The 19,428-nt window shown below is 41.3% G+C and overlaps 2 protein-coding genes across 3 annotated transcripts; both read right to left on the bottom strand.

The window, feature by feature from the left end:
• Positions 1–247: 247 nt before the first annotated feature.
• On the bottom strand, positions 248–7,420 carry LSMEM1 (leucine rich single-pass membrane protein 1). 2 transcript variants are annotated; one of them, XM_065695523.1, is made up of 4 exons: positions 5,487–7,420; positions 3,499–3,639; positions 2,610–2,747; positions 248–917 (listed from the first exon to the last, which is right to left on the bottom strand). In XM_065695523.1, the coding sequence occupies exons 2-4, from the start codon at positions 3,623–3,625 to the stop codon at positions 709–711; spliced, it is 474 nt and encodes a 157-aa protein (XP_065551595.1). In that variant the 5' UTR covers positions 3,626–3,639; positions 5,487–7,420; the 3' UTR covers positions 248–708. The 2 variants fall into 2 exon arrangements, with proteins under 2 accessions (XP_065551595.1, XP_065551675.1); XM_065695603.1 differs by having other exon boundaries at positions 5,818–7,420.
• Positions 7,421–7,507: 87 nt separating this feature from the next.
• IFRD1 (interferon related developmental regulator 1) lies at positions 7,508–18,930 on the bottom strand. Its single transcript, XM_065695404.1, has 12 exons — positions 18,592–18,930; positions 16,451–16,555; positions 15,823–15,904; positions 15,254–15,378; positions 14,797–14,954; positions 13,449–13,499; positions 13,171–13,349; positions 12,960–13,068; positions 11,318–11,452; positions 10,033–10,161; positions 8,962–9,057; positions 7,508–8,199 (listed from the first exon to the last, which is right to left on the bottom strand). Exons 1-12 carry the CDS (start codon positions 18,635–18,637, stop codon positions 8,110–8,112), a joined length of 1,305 nt encoding a protein of 434 aa, XP_065551476.1. The 5' UTR covers positions 18,638–18,930; the 3' UTR covers positions 7,508–8,109.
• Between the last annotated feature and the right edge of the window lie 498 nt (positions 18,931–19,428).

Genomic DNA, 19,428 nt, shown 5'->3' with positions numbered 1-19,428 from the left:
TTCTCCCAGAAACTACCAGCAAATACTGATGACAGAATACTAGCATTGTTATGAGATGGGTATTCCCAGACTGAGTCCTCTAAACCTGTTTCCCATGTAAGGCAATGTAATACACATGTTCAGCCAATACAAATTTGGGAGGAATATGGCATGTTATGAAAGGCTTTGATTTTATTCAAGTTTGTTTTCTCACAAAAGGAGTAGTAAGTCGATCTGTTTAGATTAACAGAAAGGAAAACCACCAAACTCCATGGCAGAAATGGATTTATTTATAAGTTAAGGAATCTGAAGTTATCCTTAAATACAAATAATACAGAAGCAAACACAAAACTTGTTCAAAAGTACCCCAGGAGAATGAGTAAGTGAACAAGGTCATGCTGGAATCATGTGAACAGAAATTACTATTTTCTGTGATCACTCACATTTAAAGTAAAACTGAGCCCTTAGCCCTGCAATTTACAATGCACGAAGAATCTGGAACTCTTGCCCAAAATCATTGATAATCCATCATTTATTATAAATCATATGGTCTTAGTTGTCAACTCTATATTCATATGAAACGGGATAAAATACTATTTTCTACCATCTTTCATACATCTGGCTTTTCTAATGCTCCTGTGACCATGTCAGAATGTTTAAGTGACCCATGTGCCATATGTGAAAATAGCTTGAGTACATAAATATGCTGAATTTCATTCCAAAGAAGATCTATTCTTCAGGGACTTTCAGTTCAGCATGAGTAAAGAGGTAATTGTGAAGATCAGGAGACTGTGTGAAGAGGTATCTCCCATTTTCCTTAATTCCTGATTGATTTAGATGCTTTAATATCATATTGTTAATTTTCTTAAGCTCTTCTATGTTCTTCCTTTCAGCTATTAGTCTGCTTGATATTTGGTCCATCTTGTTTCTAGTTTGAACTTGAAAAGGAAAACGTAGCACATTAAATTGGCAACATTTAAGTCAAGAACATCATTACCCTCTCTTGCATTCCCATGGGAGTCTGTAGGGAATTATGATGAGTAAAAATATTAAACTGGAAAGCAACTGCAGGACCTAATGATAAGAAGTTACATTGCTTATTTAATTGCTTATTTTGTGGTTCATTCAGGTTAGTGCAGAGAAATAAAATCAAATACAACCCAGGAATATATCTTATTTAGGGGTTGCAGGGTGTTATTTGTGGGCAGCATGCATCTGTATTTTTCTAAAAGTAGAATTACTAAGACACACAGCAAACTACAGCCACATCACTGGATTTCCTAACGCATTTAGATTACAGAAGAAGTCTTGCAAATACTGGCATTTGGAGGCCAGTTTCTCTTGGAACACCAATATGCATAACTGCCATGTACACTTCTGGAGCTATTTTTATTTTGGCCTTCTGAAGTTAACAACATTTACCCATGTTTTGAAGCTTAAACTGGTAGTGCCAGTGGTAAACAAATCTGTCTATGGATTGCAAACATAATCTCAGGTTATTTGTAGCATAATCTGAAGCACTACTGGAAATCAAAAACCATAAACCTGAGCCCAAGCAAACTCTTTTAACCCTAGTGAGTAGCCTTTTCACTGTTACTTTACCAGTTTTCCACTAGAGGGGCACATTGCTCATTTTTCTATACTGGCGCTCCACTTTTAGCAGTTCCCCATTAAATAAATATGGAATTCAAGGATGAGGTATTTTAATTGGGGTTTTACAATTATGCCATGTAAAATTTCCTTTGTGCTCTTTAGTTGTCTGATACTCTGTTCTTTGAGCGTGTGTCCACAAATCAAGTGTTACAATTTCCTATTCAAAAAGGAAAATGAGAATTTTTGCTATACCCCAGTGAATCCCCTACTATAGGATAAAAGAAATCTCAATTTCACATGGATTCCCATTCACTGAAAATAAACTTGTAAGTTAAAAGAATGCATCTCATACTCTGTTCAATACCATTAGCCCAGAAAAGCCCGAGACGGCAAGGGCTCCATAAAGCAAGGTCACCTGTAGCCATGTGTTTAGCTAAGTCAGCCCAACCAGCCCAGCTGAAGCAGAATGGTAATTTCATCGACAGACTCAGTGCTGCATGACAATTTTGATACATCTTATCAGGTTTTTTTTGGTTCTTATGTTTGACATTTATGTAGTTCCAAACCAATTTCCAGTCAGTATTTAGCTGGCAACCTTCAGGTCCTTATGCAGGTAGCCTGATTTAAGTGTTAGCCTGGGTGTAATTCCAGTTGCAGTGAAATGACACCAGGACTGAGTTTTATTTGGAAAGGAATGGAAGGCATGTTGTCAAAGTATCTCACTGCCATACAGTCATCTTTAAAATTAAGTTTCCAGCCAGCATTTTTAGCAGCACAGTATAACCCTGCTGAGCTGAATTCTTGACAGCTGTTGAAGCTCACAAAACCTTAGCACTAAGAAGAAAAGTGTGCATTCTAGCTCACAGAGTAGAGGCCTGTGGTTTTGGACCCAGGACCAAGACCCACTGCCTATATCCAGCCAAAGCCTTTGACCATGCAGATACACCAGTAGAATGTTACATGGTAGCATGACGTATTTCAGCAGAGTTCTTCTAATTTGCCTTATATTTTCAAGAACCACTGTTTGGTTTACTTACTTATTATGAATATTACAAATGAAACAAGTGCCAAACTGATGATCAAAGTAAGAATGAAGGTGATGAAGAACAAACGCTGGTTTCTTATGTTGCTCCCTGACGTGTTTTCTTCAGTAGCACCAATGTTCTCTTCCTCATCTATTATGAGATGATAAATTATTTGGTGGCAAAGTTTGTTAAGGTTGGTTATGTTAAACATGACAAAATGCTTCTAGATTCATGAAACAATGCAGAGTGTATCATAATTCAAATATATTGTAGCTCTTACTGAGTGAAAATATTCTGGTTGCCATGAGAAAGCAAAGATAAAAGCCATATAAAACCAAGTAGAAGTGCGAAAGCCTATACCTGAAACTGTAAATAAAGAGACTCTGCGAATTAAAATGCTTAAAAGTCTCATGGAATATTTCAGATGACTGGTTTGACTCCTTAGGATATGTGTCTTAAAGGAATGAACGGTTTTTCCTCTGGTGTTTCTGTTGCCATGTGTGAATTTATTGCTTGTGACAATACTCACAGAGTTACAATGCAATTTATGTAGAGCATTACTAGAGACATTATCCTGCAAGGGATCACTCAATGAATCCCAGTTGAAATGGAAGGTAAGTTCAGGCTTGACAGTGAATCCCTAGCTAAATGCAAGGATTTTTCAAGAACCTGATAACTTAAATACTCAGCAGGAGCAGCTAAACCATTAATTTGATCTAAATTACACCATTTTCCATCTTGTTACATTTTTCAGTACAGAGCTTGACATACATATTGGCCTATTGGGCTGTTGACAGCAGTGACACACAATAAGATCAGCCTTTTCAAATGTCATACATAACTCTTTTTGATGGCCTGTTGTAGGTACAGAAAACCACGGAGCATCACCTGTTGTACATACCTAGCACATGTTGGGATCCATCTGGACAAACATTTAGTTTGTTTAGGTTGTTTAAGGAATCAACTACATAAAGTTTCCCTTCTTCCTGAGTATTGGGCAGGTTAATTTCCAAGGATGGCCTCTCCATTGTATCTAAAAGAACTAATAATTAAAAAAGTAAATTAAAATATGGATATAGAAAATAACTGGTAACAATTGGTGTCCTGTTCTAAGGAAATTATGAGCAGCTTTAACAACCTGTAAAATAAAGGGATTTGAAGGACCAGCATACTTCCTAGGTCTTGAAGGCAAGAGTAACTCAGTACATAGCACTTGTTTATTCTTGGAGATCTTTGATGAGTGTAAGATTTCATGTCTGCACTGTGTTTGTGCACGTGTGGATACTTATGCATACATACTTATGTGCGTGGAGAAGGAGAGAAACAGAAAAATCTCTTTGACAGATACCACCATTTGTTAGACTTATTTTGTTGCATAACCCTTTTGATCTGGTGTGTAGTTGGTAGACTGTTGGGTGATATCCTGACTATAGTGAAAGCCAGACCTTCACTGGCACTGCTGGGAAGGATGTCACTCAGGTCCTCTGCTTAGAATATCACTGTGAAGTTATTATTTGTGAAAAATGGAGCAAAAATTAGTCAAATGCGGCTCTACTCCACATAGATGCTAGTTTTGGACAAATTAAAGCCTGATGGAAAAGCCTTTTTTTCAGACTAATACTGCTTGCTTTAAAAAAACCACTGGATGGTGCCTAATCAGCACTTCTCAGCAGAGTCTGGGTGCATGAGCTCACTGAATGATTGCTTATATAAATACAGCTCTGAAGGAAGGTTATACATAGAAAAGAAACAATACCTAAGCAGGCTCCTCTATGAATTGCACACAATGGGACCAGCTGCCTAACGCAGTGCTTAAGTTAAAAACCTGAAGTTAGAGGAATAGCCCTGAGTGTTTCGGGAAAAGGCCCACTCCTTCTCTCATCAAACCAAATGCAAAAGATTGTTGTAATTCCCCCGGGCTGGACCGCACAGCCCAGCTTCACTGAGCCTCACTAAGTCTGAACACTAAGTGCTTAAATCCTTCCTGGCAATGGGTCTCATTTGCGTAATAGTGGAGATTGACAGGCCTACATGTACACATTCATATTTCTGTTTAATAGAGTGTAGGAAAGATTACTGCTTAATCTTTTCCTCTGCTCAAAATTGTTGCTGCAAAATACAAAGATAAAGGTGGAAAGCTGGCACAGTAGTGGTTCCCCTACCGAGAGTATGATTTTTAGGTGTCCAGCAGTAATTTCAGGACAGATGACTGTGTGCACTGCCCTGCCGCTAGATTGCCACATGGTGCCAGGCAGCACCCTCTGTGCTGTCTCCCCACAAGCACATCCGTGGCCAGCTGCCATCATTAGGAGCCCCGTGCTTCAACAATGGCGTGCGAGGAGTTACCACTTCGTGGCACAGAGGCTTTTGGTTATTTTTAGCTTCCAAAGAGCAGTTGTTTCTCTTGAACATTTTGATTAGTACCTCCCTGCAACTTCAGGGAAGACTCAACAGCCTGAGTGGTAATAAACGTGAGTACCTTTGATTCATTAATATTATTATATTTCTGCATTCTTTATTAATTATTTAAAACTGATTTCCTCACTGTGCATGTAATCACAGTGAAGATGATAACCATTATTAATTCAGCAAAGTCTATATTACATTTGTTTGATTCTATTGACACGCCAAATAAACAAGAGAAGATAAGAGACATCAGTGTTACTGGTTAAAAGTATTATTCTCCCAACAAACTGATCCACTGGGGTTTTGTGAGTTACTCTCATACTTTAACCTTGCTTAAAGACTTTTTTCCCCATGTGACTTTTAAATTTCTTCTTAAGCTGTTCTGGTAAAATTAGAATAAGAACACACCAAAATTCTTCACAGAAAAGAAAGAAGTAAAATCTTCAAAGCAATTAAAAAGCAGGAGAGTGAAACATTACTTACAACATAACTACATTCAGGTAATGTGCCAGTATGGAAGAGATCAGCCAGTGAAAATCACCCGAAGAACACTTGTTCTGCTGTTCTTTCTCTACTTTTAGAGCCATAGGAAGCTGTCAACCCAGCAGAACCCATGAAGGCAGCTAAGAAACAGCCTGTCCCTTTCCATCTATATTTAGACTTCATCTTGGCTAAGTATGCTGACTTCACAGTATCGATCTGTTTATAAAGGAATCAGCACATATACAGTTTTTTATTATATTGGAATCATCATTATAATATCCTATCATGGAAAATGAGGCAGCTTGTTACTGATGATCAATATTTCACTAACCTTTTGGTTTATGATGCCTTTCCAAAACTCATTTGCTTATGCAGAAGAGTCATAGCTACCAGACCGTAGCTATGATTAACCAGTTTGCTATGCAGAAGTGTCATATCTACAGTATTGCAGACGTGAGTACATTAAAGGCATAGGCTAAAAAAACTCAGGGTATTTTCCTCCTCCTCCCCCACACCTTACCAATTCAAGTGGGAGAGTACTATGGATGGACTAATTTGTACGACATCACTAGCTATTTAAAATCAGATTCTGATGAGCTGTGTTGTGAGCACTGCTAAGTGCTCTTTCGCAGACAGCTCCTGTGATCACGTTTTTCTCTTGCTGATGTTGCCAAACGTGATGTTCCAGCACACTGCAATGACAGGCAGCTGACACTCATATGAAAGCATCACAGCTTGAAACAACAATCCTGTTCTGAAGTCATCCTCTACGTCTAGAATTTCGAGTCCTTTTAAGCCGACAAAGTATTTGTCTTCCAGGAAACAAGAGGATCCATTTTCTGACTCACAGCTCCCACCGCAAGCTGACAAGCTCTGCTGCTACCTGGTCCAAGTAACAAGGACCCAGGTCTCTGCAGTCCAGGGGCAAGGTCTGCATCAGAGTCTGTCCCGCATCAGCCAGCCTTGGAAGCCATCCTGGTTTCTGCAGTTGGCAGGGTAATGGGGGAAAGGGCAACCACGTGCTGGGCCACCAGCCAGAAGGGGCTGTGGAAAGCACCAGAAAACATTGCCAGGACAGGAAGCTATCAAAAGTGCTGCTTTACATGAGCAAAGGGTGCCAAAGGCAGTACTAGCAGCCAGGGCAGAGACCACCAGGCTTGTGGGAACGCTTGGGCTGGGGAAACAAAAACAGCTTCATATAGCCCAGGGATCAGAAGTTACTGCTCCGCTTGCATGACAAATACTGACAGCACACATCAATAATACAGAGACCTCAGCTGAAGGCCTTGTTGTAATGTATAAAATCAGTTATGTAAGCCAAACAAGTTCATACATAGTAATTTCAGTGAAAAAAAAGGTTAGAAGGTACAGCTGGTTGGCATGTATGGAGTTTCTGGAATAGCTTCTGCTACAATCAGAAACTTAAAAAAAATCCCAAACCAAAACATCCTTATCAGAGCAAGCAGTAATTTTTACAGGGTGGGGTTGTTTGGGGTGTGAGGTTCATTTGCTGTGCTGATAACTTGACTTACACTTCTAAGAATGCTTAACAAGCACCTTTACTTACAGATCTTCCATAAATTCAGAAGCTTCAGCTAGCTGGGATTTAGTGTCTTTATTACATTACAGCCCCCCATCCCTATGACAAGACAGTTCTCAGGTATTGGCACATTTCAGTGTTCTAGAGCCAGAAACCGAGGGTAGGAGTAGTTTTTAACATGTCGAAAGTTATGGAGTATGAAAGTAGCTGGAGTGGCTCCGGTAAGATAAGGGAGAAGGTGTTGTGCAGCACCAGAACTAGAAAACATTTCACCATAAGAAATGTGATGACAAGTCTACAGTAGGCTGTTGTGCAGACCCTATGTAGATCAGACACCTTCAGAACTCAGCAAGGCAGCTACTAAAGCATGGAGACTAACCCAACCACATTGCTGAATGGGCAAATAAACCCATCTGTTTCAACCTTTTGGTGTTGCTAGTGTTCACTTTTCATTCGTGTAGTAATCACTTTTACACAGAAAGCAAGCAACAAGAAACAATTTTATTCCAAAAATTAAACTTCCAATTTCAGAACACAAGAATCTTGGGTTTATTTTACATTGAGGCAAGTATTTGTCATTCAGTACTCCACTGTAGGTGAAGGTAATGGAACTTCATAGGATAGTCACACTATGCAGAAATTTGTCTACTTGCCAGCCAGAGGAGTTTAAAAAGTTACCAAATTAACTTCACACGAGCAAGTTCGTCTTTTGAGATTAGCACATTCTTACCAGAACACTTGCCCAATGAACTCATTTAGTTTGCCTTGATGTGAAGTAAGGAATCCCATCTGACACGTGGCATTTGACTACAGTTGCCCACCCCACTGAACAGTTCAGTAACAGCATATTCAGACTTTGGAGCAAGTTGCATCTAATGCAAGTGTTACAACGTACCCCTGCATCCCATCTTACACCCATCTATGTACAGTGTATATGCAACTAAGCAACAACATGCATTGTATTTACAGACTTTATACAACATCTCTGTGCACAAGTGCAAACTGACTACAGAAATAAAAAAATCATTTAAAGGTTAAAAATACATTTCAATTATGAATATTGAAAGCCATGGAAAAGGAGATCTAGAAAAACTCCCCCACGTCTGCTCTTTTATCACGACATTTACTTCTAGCCTTTGTCCGAGCCTTGAATGCTGCAGAGTTGTACAAGTGCTACAAAATAAAAGGAAAACATTAATCACAGATATTAAAAAGCTTATGTACATTGTTTTTCATCTTAAGAAACAGCTTGAAAAAATTCTTATTAATCTTTGAACAAATTGGTAGGCCTTCTTAAACTTATAGTATGATATCTTTGTGCACCAAAGACAGATTCATTTCAATATATACACATTTAAAAGAAACTTGGATTGTGTAAGAAAGGCTGAGCTAGAGCAATCCTGAAGCCAGTCAGTGCTGAACATCACACAGGCACAATGTAGATTATGTCTGCCCCCAGATTAAATTTGGCAGCAGCATTTCAAATGGTTCATACAGGGTAAGTACATTCACAACCAACAGAACAAAGCCATCATCCTGTCAGTGTCCCCTTCACACTGCAAAGTTTGGGACTGTCTTCATTAAGACTTGGTTTCTACAGCTTCCTGTAGGTCCCTGCCCAAAATTCTATGGCTTTCCTTAGAGCCCTAGTTCCACACACACAGAGAGCATTAATCTGATACAAGTCAGCAACCACATCAACCTCCAGACCTCCTTGTGAGAAAAAGCAGTAGCAGACACATGCTCAGTGGAAGAGCTAAAATAAGAGCTCAAAGACACCCACAAAAGCAAGGTTTGGTTTCATTCAGGATAATATAGGACACTTAGTTCTAAAGTAACACCTTAAATATGACAGCTTCTCAACCGCATGTTTGGAATACCATTTAATTCAGGAGAAATATATTAATGTATCAACACTAAAGTGCAAGAACCTACCCTTTCAAAACGGGATATCTTCATTGTTTTAAGGGTTGCAGCATCTACCATTACTGGTGGACCAAGCTCAAACACATTCCGAAGAAAGTCATTTGACTAAACAAGAAACACAAGCAATCAGTTTCTCCCCTGGTTATCAAGTCTCCAAAGATGACTACTGTTAAATATCAAGTATTAAAGCAAGAAATTGCAGCAATTTGACACAGATCTTAGTAACTTTTGCAATTAAGCCAGGGAACACTTCTTCCTTTAATCAGAAAAAGGCTAAGAACTACAGCTGCCCTTGTGAGACAGAAATAGGTTGCCTCACCATCCCCCCCCACCCCGGATTTTTTTTGACCTTGAAAATGAAGACACTGTTCTGTGACACCATCTATGCAAGGTTAGGCAGCAGGACACAGATCTGTATGGTTTCACAACACAGCAATTTTAAAGTATCTGGCTGTAAATGTACTTTAAAATCTGAAGAAGCTGTCACATGCCTGGGCTCCCTCAGTCACCTTGAAAATCAGCTGGCACCAGACTGAATATTTTAACCCCATGATTATCATACCAATTTCGGTGCATATACCCCGAGCTACAATTCCTGTTTCTGTTACCTATTTGAACAGATGACTAGTGAACAAATAAGGACTTATTCCTTCCCTTCTGGAATGCTGTCATCATTGGGCTGCAAGTTTTGTTTATCACTTTAGACTAAAACTTTGCATTCCTTTTTACAGGCTTGACCAGGAAGGGTGGAGGCATGCAGCTCTTTAACAGCCAGTCAACTACAGCACCGCTGAAAGACAGCACCAATATAGGAAAAACCCTGAACCTAAGGTACTCAGCTTGAGTATCTTACTTCTTAGAGAAGTCTTCTAATTGCTAACCCACAGCACACTCAGGCTACAGTTCAGAAAAAGCTCTCTCTAGTTAATTTTGTAAGTGCTGTGTGCTGTCTTTTAACACTTTAATGCAAAGTTCATTAGTCCACAAAGTTCTACTCATGACTTCATAATTCAGTCCGAACTGCTACAAAGAAGCCAGCCAGAGAACAACAGTCTGAGCATGCATCAAACAGCAGCTCACCTGCAAATGATACTGCATCCCCGACCCCAGAATATCCTTGAAGGTATCATAAGTTTGTTTTTTAACCCAGCAGTCAATATACATACGCTCAGGTCCAAACTTAACCATCTCTGTAGGAAAGTCACGCTCCTATCCAAAATTAAAGGAAAAAACATATATAATTTTATTAACCTTCCAAATAATACATGTATATAAACTGTATTTATTCATAAACTGATGAGTTTAGCCTAAAGTTAAATCTCATGTAAGACTTGAAGCTGACATTCTTCAAGTCAGAAAGCATTTTGAAGAAAGAACACTTGACTTTCATCTTTAAAGTGAGTTTAAGAATTGGACTCCAGAATCTCCAGAAAAGCCAGTTCTGAGTTAAGCAGTGACCTTGAAGTCAGTGTGTAAACCTCATTTAGTCCCCACCTTTCAAGTGCTGTGAGCTACATTTGTGACAATGGAATGTAGCATGTACTAATAAGGGACTCGGACTCTTCTACAGGCAGATCTCAAAAGTGACTCCAAATCTCTTCAAAGCCTTCTCCTTAGCTTCTGAGAGGTCAACTGTTCTGAATGTCAAGTAATATTTAGTTGGGTCTTACCAATACAACTATGTAAGAAGCAATTATCTGACAAGGAAAAAACCCAAAAATCTACTGAGAGGTGTAAAATAACAACCCACTGAAGTGACAGAAATTTGACAGTTGAATGAAGCCTCTAAGACATGTTGCTAACCAGAAATTTTGAAAGTCCGGCTTTGCATATTGTTCTCTTAATTTGGATATGGAAAGCCAAAAGATTACAGCACAACAATTAGGACAATGACAATCCACCTTTCCCCAGCCCTCCTTCTTTGGCCCCTGACAGAGGTGCCAGTTGGAAATGTATTTTACCACATAGCTGATTTTTGTTTATGATGCGCAGCAGTTCAGTAGCAGATTTTAGAATGGACCTTTTCACAGAATTCAGGACACTGATTTGGATGTCCTACAAAGTCTTCTATGATAAAAAATCTGCTCATGGTATAAAATAAGAATTTAGTATTTACAGTACAATTTTTAACCTTCTTGAAAGAAACATGGAGTCAAGCTTTAAGTAAAATAAAAACTTACATGAAATAGAACTACTTTTTTAGAAATGCAGAATAAAGTAATCAGAATTTGAAGTATCATTTAAAATAATTTGTTGCTGTTGCTCTTACTGAAACAGCAATTCTATTTAATAATAAAACCATTTTCATTAGATTGTACACTGCACGGTTAAGATCCAGACACTTAAAGAAAGACAAAAGAATCACCTCAACAGCTCGTAGCACATCTCTGAAAACAGATCGCTGCTTTCTCTTATCTACTTTGGCTCGGTGCTTGTTTCCATCAGTAGCCAGAGCTCTTAGTTTTTCTGTTAGAAGTTCCATGTCTTCATAAAAGAAATCCTAGTGAAAGAAAAAAAAAACAAAACCATAAAACACTTTAGCTTCTGGCCTCAACATCTTTCCCTGCAAATAGGAAAATGGATCTCCCCAAATTCTGGGCACCTAGGTCTCTACAACGTGTTACTTTGTTATTTAAAGAGACGGAGATGGCACTAACTTCCTGCTGTTCCATTTGCAGCATTTAAGCCAGTAAGAACAAAGACATAGCATCCACTTCACCAAGTAGGACACCTTCAAACTCTATCCTGGTAGCCAGAGCCACATGTAACAGTAAAGCTCCTTCAGTGTTGCGTATAGTGATTTTTTATTTTAATCTGAATGTTGTCATGTCTATTGACCAGGCTGAGTTTACTGCATGCTTTTTGAAATAAACTGGTCAAAGGCAAAACACAGTAAGCATTTGTAATCTGTGCTGATTGTTAAGGATCCAAAGAGAATACTTTGCAATGATTACAGGGGCATTTCCTCAATGGAACCCAAAATATTTTTGGTGAATGCAAGTCTCATTCATTAATGCATTTTAAGGTTTTAGTTACTTGCAGTCAGTGTGACCAAATAAAAGAGAGATGGAAACTGATCTGTTATTTTTGTTACCTTTCGAAGTTGGCTTCCATAGCCAAGAGACCCAAATCCCTGCTGTCTGCAATTGTACACAGATATCAGCATACTGTTTCAGATTATGCAGTGTTAAGCGTGTCACGTATCCTGACTCAATTGGAGTTATCTTTTCACTTTGGACAGTGTTCTGGCAAAACCCAGCTTGTTCAAGCTAGAAGCCATTCAGGCAACTCTCTCACACTGTGCCATGGGAGTAAGTAGAGGCTGTTTCCTTCACTACTGACAATAAAACAGTTCAAAAATCAGTAAGACATACTGAAGAATGTAAAGGCATGTTTAGCCATGCGACTCCTTTAAAAAATCTTCCCCCTTATAGTCCCACCTGACTAAAATTGTCACAAATGCTATGAAACCATCATGCAATACTAATTCTGCTTTTCAAGGTACCTAAATAAGAATACTGAAAACACAATACTAGAAGTCAACACGATTTCTACTGAAGAGGCTGTTGAGTGCAGAACTGTGCAGGTTTTGAATCACTGGAACTTGACTGCCCAAGTATCTAATGAGTTTTAGCTTGGAATCTCTCCAGGGTTTTTTTGTTGGTTGGTTGGTTGGGGTTTGGGTTTCTTTTTTTTGTTATTTTTCTTAAAAGCTGGCACTGGATTTACATTTTAAAGCTTACGTGCTACATTTCTAATTGCTCTTCAGTACTGTTTGAAGTGTTTTGTTATATTGGTCCTGTTTTGCAAGGTGGAAATTGGTACAAAAGTGCTAGCTAAATAGCTATGAAACACTGCTATACCCACTTAGATTTGGGCAGGCTCACTATAAAGAACATAAGCCAGCGAATTATCTGCCACTTGCTGAAATCTAGGGTGCTATGCAACCCAAGTAATTTGCCTTATCATCCCAGTGCAAGAAAACGGAGCTGCTGACATCTACTTACAGCATCTGTTTCACGTGCTAGTTCAAACAGAAGGGCTAGTGTTTCTCCAGCAGCTATTCTCATGTTGAGATCATCACAAGACAGCAGACTTGGAAGTTTATGCAAGTGCCTAAGGACAAAATCACATTTCATTAAGATGCAAGTTTTGTTGACCCTGCTTCACTACATATAAAAGTAATTACAAATTTTGCTTTCCAGGAGAGACACTCACATTTCAATTTTCTTCTTCACTTCATTCACTGGACAAATGGTCAACAACAGTGTCCATGCTAAGAGAGCACTGATGTGAAGCACAGTATTATGTGTACTCGAAACACCATTAGTGTCTCTATCTCTCTGATAGGCCTTTGTGAAGATGTTTTCCAGGCACTCCATAGTAGAGTACAGCTCCTTAACAGCGGAAAAAGCATAACAGCAATGATTTAAGATTCATACGTTTTCATATTGTCAATGCATTAAAAAGAAAACCAATAAAGTATTAATCCTCACCGTAATGTCATCAGTGACAATGAAACAGCAAATCCCTAAGCAGGTTGCACACTAGACACAAAAGAAAAAAAAGTCAGTATTTGACATTAACCTTACTGTTGACAAAACTTTGACCTTTGAAATATAACATCCAGAGTAACCGAAACTTGAGATTAAGACCTTAGCAGAGTACAAGTCTTCAACACTGTTTAGTTCAGCCTCTTTGCAGTAGTTAGCTCGTAGTTCCCATCTACTCTCAAGATGATTTTACAACAGATGCTACTCACAAGCCTTTACTTTTCACACTGGTTTAGTTAATGATTTACATAAAGCAACACGTAACACTCCTTTCACCAATTATTTTAAATCCCACTAGGATCGAACTAGCAGAAATTATGTTGATAATTAGTAATGAACACATATTTATTCACATCTGTGTGAAAGTACTTTCCCTTTTCTGCTCTCTCTTATAATTAAATGGCATGAAAACACTGGACTCCAAGAGCCATTCCTGGAAACTTCCAACTATTGCTGAGAGGTCCCACTCATCTCTTCCCTAGCCCCCATATTCTACTGCATCCTCCTATAAAGAGTAAGACAAAAGTGTTTGAAAGTGATGTTTGCGCTAAGCACACAGGACTCAAAACTACACTCGAAACAGGAGAAGCTTCAATAGCTTTTGTTTGCTTGCAAAAATAACTGCTGTTGAACTAAGACTTCCTCCTCTTCCAGCTGATAGTATCTTTTGTAACACAGCTTGAGTACAACAGAAGTAGCCAGCTATGTAATAATAAAGGCAAGCTGGAGAGTATTACTTATAACTCTAAAGTTTAAGAAAATATTAGCAAGAGCTTTAGACTGTCTTCAGTCAATATTTCAAGTATACCGCTGATGCACAGGTGAGATGACTGGGCAAAATACTTTGGTAGGACAAATGTATCAAGTTACTTCTAGACATGCTATATGTAATTTTATCATATGTATATATATTAGCATAAGTAACGTTCTTCTGCAGTTAAAGAAGTTAAAATTAATACAAGAAGGATATAGCAGTCAGTGGAAAAACTTTTTTTTTCTCCTATAAGCCTTCAACATCAGCCCTCATGCAACATAGTGAGTGCAGACACTTGACACAAAAGTACTAGATCTAATAGCTCTTTAATGAAATTCCTAGGTTGAAGAAGAGGATGACGTTCAACCTTTATGTGGAAATTCCTAAGTCAGTGAGAACTACTATGGCTCATTCAGAGCGTATCTCAACATTCTGAGTTTACACTTGTGTCATAGCCTTTAGTCTGGATTACACAATAGTGAGCTGATCAAAAACCGCCCTCTGTCCCTGCCTGGCAAATACACATTTCATACTTACAGCCTGTCTGGCTTGTATGCTTGCTGTTCCATCACAGACAATCTTCTTTAGAACTGGACCAAGGGTCTTAAAAATCTCTTCACTTTCAATTCCTGACCCCATCTGCACACACAGAAGACATGCCAGTCCGGCAGCTGCACACTGTTCATCACTCTTACCTAGAGATTAACATACTATTATGAGTGATCTCCTTGTGCATTGCTTCCATCCTTTAACCCTTTAAAAATAATAGTCTGAAAACTTGCAAAAGGAAATGCAGAAGTCAACAGACAGAAGTTAATTTAATTTTCTAGGTGGTGTAAACGTGACATCTAAATGAAATAAGAAAAACAAATGTGAAATAACTAGATTATTAAGCACTCTAAAGTATTAGAGAAGCCTCACAGTCTTGATTCCTTTGAAACAATGAGCTATTTCATAAGGATTATTGCCTTCTAATAGCAAGCATGTTAATTACCTTTCTTTATGCAGCGTTCAATGCTATCAGTTAGTGTCATTCTCCTTTCCATGATAAATTCATATAGTATTTTAGAAGAAAAAGCATTTTTCAGGCTTTCAAGAGCTGCTTGTCTTGTCTTTGCACTGTTAGAAGAGAGAAGAAAGACATCCTGAAATCAGCATACATCAGTTAAAGCTCAGCCTTTGTTTTTTATGGCAGTCTTCTATTAGATATAGTCAAATACAGTAACCCACAGAAGCAACATCAAGTATTAGATGCTACGAATTGCCTCCTTCCTCAAGGATAGAGAGACTTAAGATTGGAGATAGAATTCACAACAGTATACTAGGCTAGAAATAAAGTCCTTCTCCTTCAAGCTATTAGGAAAGGGAAGTCTGACTCTCACTTATCCAAAAACTCTGGAGGGAAAAAGGTCTTTTCAGATCTAGACGAAAAGCAAGTCCTCCCCAGCATGAAATAACTGTCATTTCAGTAAGCATATAAAGAAGTTTGATGCATATTTCCCTTAACATAATCAGAGGAAACCAGTAAGCAATATATGAATGTTCCTTCAAAGCATACTGTACCTCTTGTCCAATGTAAGATCAATAAATCCCTTCAATTTGTATTCTAAGTCTTCTTGAGTGGCTTCTTCATCAATTTCAGGCCCTAATCCACAGAAAATAATTTAGTTCTATGCATTTTATTAGCGGACAGATTAGTATCCAACAGTAAATATTTTTAATACTGATAAAAAAAGCAGTTTAACATAGACAATAACTACAGAATGGCGTCATACCTACAACAAACTGCCCCTTAAAATAATTCTATAAAAATTAATCTATTGATACATCTGTGGTGTTTCTATATCTGCTTCTTAGATGTGCCAGGAATGAACAAGGAAGCTCATCAGCTCTTACATAATTTGCTACAACTGGCACCCATCAGCCAACCCTGTCAGCAACACATTTTCATGCAATATACTACACATACCCCTGAAATAGACCAGCGTGTTCACTGTTGATACAGCGAGTAAGTACTCTCTAAGCAGCCTGTCCCATCTGCCATTGCTTCAGATGTCTCTGCAACAGCAGCTCAGTTACAGTAGCAAGCACTTTACAGTCTACTGCTACTTACAGTCTAGTACATAAACTGCTAAGTCAATTAAGATTTTATGGTTTTGAACAGATGAATAGATATAAAAGAAAAATATACCATCCTCAGTGAAGCTAGCAGGATCACTGAAGCCACTGCAGTGGCTCATAGTTTCAATTGAAGCATCTTCATCACTAAAAGGCTGCACACTTCTGGGCTGACCGCCTTAAGGAAAGATAAATACAATAGTTTGGTCATTTTTTCACATGGAAAAGGCACATCTGAACACCGAAAGTAGAATTCAACCATCCCAACAGACTCACTCTTCCTGACCCGTTCATGGAAAGCACATATTCTTCCTCTGATGGTTCTTTTACTCCCACCTGACCTGAAGATTTAGTTGGCTCTGTTCTGGAAGATCATTTTCAATGTATTGGTAGAATTCCTAACTCTAGATTTAGGATCCTTCTACAATGAACTTCAAGTTAATGTGATTCCCTGTGACTATGCTTTAAAAACAGCTCTGTATTAATTTAACTGTTAGGAAAAACTACGTAAAAATTGCTATATAATCTTATTTTTCAATTTAGAGAGACTTCAAGCCAGGGTAAGCTATACATTACCCAGTTCACTGCAGAATTTACGTGATTAAGTGTAGTATTTGCGGGATCAGCAGTGTCCAACCCTATATCCAGCTGAATTGCAAATACAAGCCAGAGCATCAAATGCTTCATCGGGAAGAAAAGTTTTCCCCTCTCAGGACCAAGAAGGCCTCAGTTCAGTAACTTCAGTCCTTTTAAAGAAAGTGGTATTATTTTTACCAATGCTCACCTCTACAACTTTTCATACCGGTATCTTATTGTTACAAGATTAAGAGTTGGAGGAGTTCAACCTGAGAACACTGTAATTTCAACCGCTGTCCTAGTCTAGCCCTTAACTTGCATCTACTAAGGTTGATTAGCAAAATAGTTTCACTGCTATTTCTCCAACAGCTCCCAAATGCCACTTACAAACCGTGGGATTCTGCTCTTCCACCTATTTTTTTTGTGGTTCAAATGATTCTAAATTAACAAGGCACTGCAAAGTGCTTGCCAGCTTTGGGCAGGTTTCCTGACTACCAAAACCCCATTTTCACCCAGCCAGAATCAACCTCAAGTTGATCACTGTCCAAGTTAAATTCGTACTCTAGAGGTTTTGCAGCTCTTAGCCATAAATCACCTACTTGTACCACTGATCATAACCTTTGATGTTTCGTGTAGTTACAAAGGAAAATACTAGCCAATGCATAGATGAAGAAACTTGTAAGCTCAGAGCCCTGGCATGGCCACTTTCTCGTTTCCAGCCCTTCACAAACTAAAACAAAAGCAGCTGCAGAAAGACCCGGTGAACTGCTCGTTTCCTAAGCATCTGATACTAGAAACACATTCTCCTCACAGCTATGGTAGGCTGAAGTGAAAGTTCTCACCAATCCCACAAAACCTTTGTTTCGCCCTGGCATTAGCACCGCATGGATTCCAGATTGTATGAACACTGTTTCTTTTATAATATCCTCTTTCAGGCTAAGAAGATGTGTTGTTTTCTTGCTTTTAAGGACCCTGTAGCCTTTCACAGTACAATACGCTGACATGCAGCCACAGCGGGGACACCGGAATGACAGCACCAGCTGTCCCCCCGCCCCGGAAGGGCCCACGCTGCCGGCGGTGCAGCAACGCTGACACCAAAGCCTGTGCGTGCCGAGGACGCGCTCCAGACCCCCGCGCGCCCGGGCTGCCCTCGGGCCGCCGGCCACGCAGCACCCGCGACCGCGGCTGTCGGGAGGCCCCGGCGGGCCCGGCGCCGGCCGCTGTCCTCAGAGCGCCGCTGCCCGCCGGCGGCGCCAGGCACAACCGCCGGCAGCCGCCTCCCCGGGGCCGCCCGCGCCGCCGGGCGCATGCGCGCAAGCGGCGTGAGGTGGCTGTTTCGGGGTCGGATCCTGTCACCCCGGCGGCACCGCCCGGGCCGGGCCGTGCCGTGCTCCAGCTCCGTCGCGCCCAGAGGCCGCGCCCGCCCGTCCTGCCGCTTCTGCACTGGTCCTGCAGGGAGCCGGCGCGCAGCCAGCCAAGGCGGCCCATTCGGCCGCGGCCCCTCACTCGGGCGAAGGCCGCCTCCCTTCCCCCGACAGCGGCCACGGGAAGCGACGGGTGAACTCCCCGCCCGGCAAGGCCGCCTTCCCCGAGCCCCCGCCAGCCCCGAGTCCCTACCCGCGGCCCGGCCACACTCACCGGCCCCGCGCTGGTGGTTGCTCCCCCGCTTCTTAGGCTTAGGCATGGTCGGAGCGGCGCTCAGCTCGGCTCCCGCGGCCCCTCTCCGGGTCTCCGTCTCTCTGCTCCCCCCCGCCCGGGAATCAGCGACAATCAGCCGATAGAAGAGCAGGATCGCTTTTTACTCCAACGCCTCTGCGAGGTTGACTTCGCGGTCCGGGGCAGCGGGGGTGATTGGCGAAAGCAGGCGGAGGACGAACCGGCGGCGAAGGCAGAAATCCCCGTGGAGGCCCGTGAGCGGAGTCGATGCATCTTTCTCCTCTCAGACACCCGGGGCTAAAGGCGCGGAGCGGGCGCCGGCGCCACTTTTATAGCCGGCCGCGCTGCGGGGGCGGGGCCACGAGGCGCGCCGTTGCCTCCACCAATGGCTGGGCGTTGCGACAAGCGCGGGTGACTCGTTGCGCGAGAGCGTGACGCGACCGCGCCGCTGCCCAGTGGCGGGATGGGGACGTCATCGGCGCTTGGCGCACCACGCCGCAGTGCATGCTGGGAGCTGCGGGGTTGGCCGCTAGCCCACGGGTGGGGGGGGGGGGCAGCGTTGGCGGTAGCGGTAGTAGCAGCAGTGCGGCCCGGCCCGGTCCGCCGGAGCTCGGCCGCGGCCTTGGTTGCCGATCTCGGTGCCGCTTGGGGGTGGGCGCATGGCTGCGGGGGCAAGCGCTGGGCAGAGGGGCGGCGCGACTGCTTGTCCCCGCACTGGCGCTCCCCTGGACGTGTGGAGTACCGGGCTGTCTCCTGCGCGGGGGATGCCGGGGCGGGACAGAGGGTCGCGTTGTGCCCCCCCAGTCCGTACGTGCCGAT

The sequence above is a fragment of the Lathamus discolor genome, chromosome 1 (genome assembly GCF_037157495.1).
Source record: "Lathamus discolor isolate bLatDis1 chromosome 1, bLatDis1.hap1, whole genome shotgun sequence".
NCBI lineage: Eukaryota > Metazoa > Chordata > Aves > Psittaciformes > Psittacidae > Lathamus > Lathamus discolor.
This window is presented reverse-complemented; position numbering and strand designations above follow the sequence as displayed.